Below are 8,682 nucleotides of genomic sequence, written 5' to 3' on the forward strand. Positions count from 1 at the left end.
CAAAACAAAACCAGAGACAGTCCCAGCTCCAGACCTTCAAAACATCAGAATGAAGAATGGGATCATACCATAAATGGCTCCTTTCCATTGCAGGCAAAGGCAGAAGGATGCTTTGCTATGTAAGGTAAGTGATCCTAAAATCATAAGATCCTGCCCTGTTAAAACACTTTCTTTCTGGAAGAGCAAGATTGGACAGTGGAGGAGGATTCTTGAAGCCAAGGGTAAGATAAAGGCACAGGTTAACTCAGGCTGCAAGAGAATGAGGCAGCCTAGGAGTGGGACCATTTCTTAGGCCATTTAGTGACAGGATAAAGGGCAACGTTTTAGTGTTAGTGGCCTCAAATTGCAAGAGGGGAGGTTTAGATTAGATACCAGGATGAACCTCTCTAATGTGAGAGTGTTGAGGAACTGGAACAGGTTGGAAAAGCTCTCATCCCTGGAAATGCTCAAGATCAGGCTGGATGAGACTCTGAGAAACCTGGTCTAGTGGAAGGTGCCCCTGCCCATGGCAAGGGGTTTGGGACTAGCTGACCATTAAAGGCCCCTTCCATCACATAGCATTCCATGATTTTACAAGGCAGAAATGTACAAAAATATATAAACATATATGAACAAACTAAAAAACCATCAGAACTATAAATAAGCCACACCAACCTACAGCCTTGAAGGGCATTGTAACAGGAAAAATTGAAGTTACAGGTCTCTCTACATTTAGTTTATGTTTTCTCCAATAACAGCATGTAATTTGGCAAAATAAATAACACTTTCTTCTGGAGAAGCAACTTCCTTATTGCTGTACTGCACCACAGGCAATGAAGTGAAGTGTTAGGACATGCAAAAACACAGATGATATTGAGTAACTGGATGCTACTCAGGAGAAAACCAGAGGGGTTGTTGCTCAGAGACCCCTTTAAAAAATATAGCCATACTCCTCAGCCCAGTTAGATGATTTCCTCTTATCTGAGAGCAATCAAGTGTTTGAAGGAAGACATCCAAAGAAGCAGTCCATTCAGAGATCAAAATAATACACAGGCCACACAGTTTGGAAGAGATCCAAAGATCATCACATAAATGCAAAACCCTCTACCATTTTACTTGTTATTAATGAACAGTCCTTTTATTGAAAAAAACATGCACAAAATCTTTGAAATAAACCTCTATACCAAAAATATTGGAAAACATAGTCTAAATACGGTTCATATATTTTCAAATAGTCACCACATAACATTTTCCTATTTGTAGGGCTAACATAAAAGCATATCCATGAAGAGATGACTTCCAAAACATCCACAATAAGCAAATTTGCCAACCATCTGTGCAAAAAGCAGTCTAACTTAGATTTAAACACAGAAAATATTAAGTAGATTCCCAGCCCAGCAGTGGAACAACACACCTGATCAAACATGAGATTAAGCATGGAAACATTCTAGTTTGAATTTAGCAACAAAGAATAAGCAGACCAGGAAGACTGTGGCTAACCAAACCTGCTTGGATTTGCCTATATGTCTAAAACTTCTATATGAAGCACAGTATCCAAGCATTTTTGAGTTACTGACAACATTCAAGGCTTATTATCTCTAATAAGCAATATTTGACATGCCAGATGCTGGACTAGCTGTCAATGTTTTGTTTTGGTATTTTTTTCATGTAATAGCCATATGGTTAGAGCACTCTCTAAGAAAGCACTAAATTACACCTTAAAAACCAAGATATTTTGCACCATCCCCTTCTAGCAGAGAAGAATGAGTAGGAAAATATCCACTCCTAAAGACTAAGCTCAGTGAAGGACTTTCCTTACTGATACCACTGAAGAAGTAGTAGAAAGACCAAAAGATAAACGGGACTCCAGTAAAACAAAATCTAATCTTGCTCATGTTTACACCCTCAGCTGGAGCAGTGGGGCTCTACTCCACACCCTCAATGCAGATTTCATAGTACATGATAAGAAAAAATTAGTACATTACACAAACAGCAGGAAAAAAAAACCTGTCAAAGAGGTCTCAATCTCTTGTCTTGTCAATCCTGCTGAAAGACATGGAATACAACTCTACCACATATTTAATTGAAAATATCCATTTTCTTCTAGTTTCTCCTCCCTAACTACTTTCCATTATCCATCCATATCAGTGGTTATACTTGCAAGGGAAGCATGAATTTCCAGAATTCAAACACATTTGAGAAATTGTGATGGTGCTTACTTAGCCTTAAATGGTCAAATTCAATATTAAAAGGAGTAAAAAGACATTTCTTATGCTGATGTCAGGGATTGCTATGTGATACATCATCTGGACAGATGACAACACAACTGGTGAGACAATCTCAGTGTCAGTTTGGTACTCACATTGACAGGTAGCATGCTGTAGATGCCATCAAGTTCAAAGGACTGGATTCATCACAAAAATTAAGCCTGCTTCAAAAGGAGCAGCTGGGACATTACATAAAAAAACAGGATTTTAATATTTTACTTTTCCTATTTAATGTAATAAAAGCATTTTTTTTCCTTTCTAGATACATATTAGACTGAAAAAAGCCTGACTAATGACAGTTGCTCTCTATGTCACATCCTGCATGCAGAGATTGGGAAAAACACATACACAGTAATTCCTGCAGAAAATACAATAAAGTTGCAGATCAGGTAAGCAGGTTTTTTTAAAAAAATCTGTGGTTTTCAGTTTTGAAAACAGAAGAAGGGACCTGAATGATAAGAGATCACTAACAAGGAGCTGTAGGCTTTCATTCAGAGCTGCCTTGTTTGCATCCAACATAAATGGGCAGTAACCATTTAGCATCTAACAGCTGTTCAGTAGCCTTTGCATGGTGATATGGTAGGTCCTGCTATAGACAGGTGACAGTCACAGTTAACTGCCACTCCTGCTGGCACTCCCAAATAAGGAAACAGTAAGACCTGGAGACCATAGTAGCCCATGTCTTTTACGCAGAAAACAACTCCAAAACAGGACAATGAAAAGGTATTTCTCAAATGAGCCATGTCTACCTACTATGTAACAGGATCTCAGTTTAAGGTGAGGTTAATATAATATAATTGATATAATACAATATTTTTTGTGGCTTAATCCCAGCCAGGAACCAAGCCCCAGGCAGCTTCTTGCTCACTCCCCATGAGCAGGACTGGAATCAGAAAGGTAAAAGCCAGAAAACTCACGTGTTCAGATAAACCTAGTTTAACAGGGAAAGCAAAAGCCGTGCACACAGGCAATGCAAAATGAGAAATTAATTCATCCCTTCCCATGGGCAGGCAGGTGCTCAGCCATCTCCAGGAAAGCAGGGCTCCATCATGTACAACAATGAAGTCACTGAAGATGAACACCATCACTCAGAACCCCCCCTCCTTGTCCTCCCCATTTCATACACTGTCACATGGTCTGGAACATCCCTTTGGGGTGTTGGGGTGATCTGTCCTGACTGTGTCTCCTACTAACCTGCCATGTACCTGCAGTTTCTTCACCAGTGTGGCAATAAGGAAAGCAGAAAAGGCCTTGGCTCTGTGTGAGCCCTGCTCAGCAACAGCAAAAAATATCTCTGTATTACATTATGGAAAATGCTTAGCATTTTGAACTTTTGGATTCCTTTTTCCTAGTACTATCACCATTTAGTAAGCATAATTGCTGGGTTTCGTACTGCTCTCTTCTACACACAGTACTCAAAGCAAGAAGGTCAATTTTCCAAGTACCATTCAGTTTTGGTAGCTCCTTTCAAAAAAATCCCATTTACTCACCCATAGAAATATTTTAACAGAACAGCACAGGGCTCTAATGTTCTACTCCTTAGCCTTAAAAAACAGTACAAAGAAAAGGAAAAGTAAAAGCTTAAAACAGCCACAACTTTGCTAAAAGCTGATTCATATATTGCTTAAAAAGTTATCATTTACATATAAAAAGCTACTCAGTATTTATAGTGAAGTGAATAAATGCACTAAAAAGCCGTTCTGAATTAAAACTATGTTATTTAGATTCCTGATGTAGCAGGCAGCTGTAATACCACATAGAATTTCCCTAATTTGACCAAACTTTCTAACATGGTAAAATGCATACTCCAGTTACGAAGAAGAAAAAAACCCTCAACTATTCATTTCACCTTTACAACAGTAAAAAACACAGTGTGAGGTATTCACTGTAGGTGCTTCTCTCTGATTTATTACTGTTCATTCATTAAACAAGTATGTGAGATACATGTCTGGAATGCAAAAGTGTCACAAGTCTTTTAACTCTGAATGCCACCAAGGTGCACCCACCCTTTACCAGGAGAGCCTTCTGAGGCTGTTTTTGCATTTAATGATGCTTCTGTTTAGTAAAATAACTCCTTGTAGGCCACACCAAGGACCATAAACAGCCTATTTCTACTACTTTGTTTTTGTCTTCCCCTGTTGAGAGCCTACCACATCAGACCATTTTCCTTCAGATAGAGAATATTGCATTATATTTATCACTATAGCAACTAACCTAATTGATTTGATGCAGGTTTCTCTTCCACCATAGGATGGAGCCATTATCCCTAAGTATGATCTAAACTTTTAAGAAAGAAAAAATTATCAGTTTATAATTTTACCACATCAATAGGAATATAACTGGGCTTCAGATACTAAAGTATAAATGAAAGTCTTCTGGGTTGTACATGCACATCCAGAACATTCTTTATAAATATGCTTATATGTCAAGTGGAACTTAAGAGTATGGTGCTTACTGGATGCTCCCAGTAATAGGGATGACTATTGTACAGCAAATACACTTCCAGAAACAAAGATTCACAAAGTAATTAAGAGAAGGAGAAGCAAATGTTCAAATAACCGATTCAGAAATGAGCTTTGTCAGACTAACAGATGAAAAATGGAAATAGTCAAGATGGATAAAAAAATTATTTACAGTGTTATTAAGAAAGAAAAAATGGAAAAGTTATTTTCTAGAGATTGTTTTGGAGGCTGCAGGGATGGTTTTCAGTAGAATGATACAATGAGAGATAATAAAATATGAGGATCTTGTAATTAGTTTGATAATACATTCATCTTTATTGTTATATTTCCATTTACCTGACAATAAGGTGTGGGGGAAAATAGAGACCACCTTACATAGTCAAATTCTTTCCTTTTACTTCCTAATAAATATGGCAATCCTGTTATTTTTCAAGCATTTTTAAAAGTCATCATGTCCCCCCAACACCCAGATCTGCTTTTCTTTAAAAAAAAAGGAATCAGATTAAAAAAAAAAAATAAAAAAAAAAAGGCTTGAAAAGATTAAACTCCACCTGATTTTTGAAATAATTCATAAATTCTGAAGTGGTGCTTTACTTTGAAAAAAGTGAAGCTGTGAAGCTATTTCTATCTTGATTTTTCACCGAGAAAACCCATTTTTTCCAATGTCTCAAATACTACCACTAGAGAAAATGTTCATGATGCTTCATTAACATTTGGAATTGCAATTGTCAAATCAGTGAAGCATTACATTAATGGTGGAGTGTTTTGACACTGAATATTTTAAGCAGCATGGTGCTTTTCAGTGCTATATGAAATGAAGAGCGTACTACATATTTCAGGAACATCATCTACACTGGCTGAGAGAACTAATTCAAAAGTGGTCTTTAAGCACACTAGAAAATGCCTTCAGATTATCGGCCAACATTTGTACTTTTCATCAGTAAACAATGCAAAAAATAAACAATGAACAATATGTAACAATTCAAATGGATCATTACATTCCTTAGGACAAAACATTGTCAGATTTCTCATTGCTGAAAATAAGTAATTTTTAAAGTGTCAGAGCTCATGGTTAACTCTTTTTGAGGCCATGCTGATCAAAAATATATGCACAGAAGATCTCAAATCTTCTCATAAGAAGTTGTGACTCTTTGGACACTTCTAGCACAAACTGAACAAAATATTTTCTATCACTAATATCAAACTGACTTCTCTTTACAGTAGAACTATTCATTCTGCATTATGCACTCCCATAATACAACAAATTCTTCTAAAACTCACAATTTTGTATAGTATTCCTCTACATCACACATTAAATATAGCATTATGTACAAAATTATATTATTGAAAGTGTGGCCTGTTTAATATGATTTTATTAATGAGCAGTGTAATGCAAAATGTGCTACATCACAAAAAAAAAATATCACAAAATATGTTATCCTTTTTGGAATAATCCACGTTCAGTGTCATCAGTATAAAGGGCTCCTGCAATACGCAAAACAAAAGTGAGTTAAAGATTCTCCTAACCAATTACAATCTTGTTTCAAAAAAAAAAAGAAAAAAGAAACAAACCCAGAACACACACACAGAAAAATGGCCAATGTAATACAGTTGGAGGGAATGGAATAGAGGGTTAAGAAATGCAGCAGGTATGCTCCTGCAAACCAGCATCTATTTCCTATTCATCACAGCCTACACCTATTACAGCTCAACAAGACAAGCCTAGTGCAAAAATCTTTTATGCTTCAGCTAATGAAAGCAATATGCACCATGGGTAAATTACAGACCCCATTCAGCTCAGGGTGGGAAATATACAGTGTAGATTCATCTTGGCAAAGCTGTGTGGGTCCTTCCTGATAAATTGTGTGTTTTTTATTATCGTACAAAACCTGCTTTTTCTGTTCTCTTTGCAAGTTTCCCACTCAGGCGCTATGGACTAACTTGTATTCTCTAACTTGAAATATGGGCATTAACTTCATTTACATTATATAATTGCCTGAAAATGATCCTAGATGAAAGCAAAACAAATAAAACCAAAAAATGACCCAAACAAACAAAAGAGCAGGAAAAAATAAAGACCTTTAAAAGCATTTATAGTCCAAGTACTTGATTTTTACAGATACCTTACCTGCAACAGTGTAATTAATGGAAAATCTATCAAGCCTGAAAAAAGAATATAAAAACTCTACTGATAACCTGAGATGCAGCTCTAAAACAGGCAACATGGGCTTACTAAACTGCTGAGGATATGCTAAGGAAATGCCAAGATTTGCTCCCATGGAATTACAGAGGATCACAAATGATGCCAGGGATGTTAAGACATCTGTCACTTGATGAAGTACGTGCTTCCCAAAAGAATGAACATAAGCACATCAGCTGCTCTTCATGGAAGGTGGACAGAGTTAAGAGAGTGTGTATGCGGAGGGAGCAGCAGCAGAGGAACCCGGTAACATCTGACAATAAACAGTGAACACCTGATAATAAACAGTGAAGTGATCAGGGCTCCTACCGCTAGAAAGTTTGTTTCTAAAATCCAAGAGATGTTACTCTTTGGACTGGAAAAGCTACATCTACAATCTGATACCTCACTCTCCTGAGAAGCAGCAGTATTGAAGTGCCGGTCCACCTGCTTTGCCCCAGGGGAGTGAGTGGGGAGAGATGTGCTGAGAGGCAAGTCTAAGGCACAGTACCTGTGCCTGCCAGCTTCAGAGCTTGGCCTTCACCCGACCTGTTCCCTCACGCGGGAAGGGTGTAGATTTATGCCCAGCAAAAGCACCAGGACAAATATGTACTTACTGCAGTAAGCGATTAGGAGGACTAGCCAGGATCATGATAGCCCAGAAAGTTGAGGACATGCTTGGCAAGGCGCTGGCATCTTTCCTACTGCTTCTCCTGGGAGATGGAGCCATTGAAGCCACTTCCCCGGTGGGGGGAAAGTCAGACAGTTTCACCAGCCAGCTCTCCCCTTGACTGATGGCCTTGCTCCACGTGTAATCCTCAAGGAAGGCATCTTCCAACGACTCTGCTGCTCATCATCAGCAACACGGTCCTGTTGCAGGAATCATCTTCCAGCCAGAAGCCAAAGCGACTCTAATGCACGCGGGGCTGGGGAACAGCGGCCAGAGCCAGCTTCCCTCCTGTCACTGTGATGGGATTCGGCCAGCATGGAGGGCTTCACTGCGGCTTCGATGCCTCGCGTAGTACTGAGCTTCGAAGACGTCCCCACGAACGAGCCTCTTCTTATATTTCCTTCCCGGTTTTAATTCGCAGAAGTTGCTCCGCTTTGCCGTCCTTCCCCCGCCTCCCCCCGGCCGGGGGCGGCCCCCGCAGGCGGAGCGCGGATCCCGGCGGTGCTAACGCGGCGCCTCCCGCGCCCGCCGCCCGCGGCTCTACGGCGACCCCCGGCTCAGGGCGCCGCCGGCCCCCGGCCCAGCCCAGCATGGCCGCGGGGGCCACCGAGGGGCGAGCGCAGCCCGGGGCCGCCGAGGGGCGAGCGCAGCCCGGGGCCGCCGAGGGGCGAGCGCAGCCCGGGGCCGCCGAGGGGCGAGCGCAGCCCGGGGCCGCCGAGGGCGAGCGCAGCCCGGGGCCGGCCGAGGGGCGAGCGCAGCCCGGGGCCGCCGCGCCCGCCCGCCGGGCAGCTCCGCGCTGAGAGGGCGATCCGCGCCCCGGCCCGGCGCCCGCAGGGCGAGCACAGCCCCGGCCCCCCGCGGCCTGTCCAGCCTGAGCTCCCCTCCCGACCGCTCCTGCGGCTCGACGGGGCGGAGGCGCCACAGGCGGCCGGGACACTCCAGGCGGAGGGTGGGCAGCGGGTCTCCTCCCTCCGTGCGCCGCCCGCTCGGCTCTCAGCCTCTGCCGCTACGGCAGCGCCGGCCCTTCAAGTAAAGGGAAGCGGGAGGAGGAGGAGGGGGCCGGCGGTCACGCCCACAGGTGCTCAGCGCTCCGAGCAGAGCGCTCCTTCCCACGCTCCGCTCCGC

General features: G+C 42.0%; 1 protein-coding gene across 1 annotated transcript in view; it reads right to left on the bottom strand.

Annotated features, from left to right (window-relative positions):
• Positions 1-7,950, bottom strand: part of TAFA5 (TAFA chemokine like family member 5) — a 336,033-nt gene extending 328,083 nt beyond the window's left edge. Inside the window, 2 exon segments of the mRNA XM_066319083.1 lie at positions 7,505-7,523; positions 7,525-7,950. Coding sequence (XP_066175180.1) covers positions 7,505-7,523; positions 7,525-7,617 — 112 coding nt within the window. The 5' untranslated portion in view covers positions 7,618-7,950.
• Positions 7,951-8,682: the final 732 nt, after the last annotated feature.

Source organism: Sylvia atricapilla, chromosome 5 (assembly GCF_009819655.1).
Source record: "Sylvia atricapilla isolate bSylAtr1 chromosome 5, bSylAtr1.pri, whole genome shotgun sequence".
In the NCBI taxonomy this organism is placed as follows: domain Eukaryota; kingdom Metazoa; phylum Chordata; class Aves; order Passeriformes; family Sylviidae; genus Sylvia; species Sylvia atricapilla.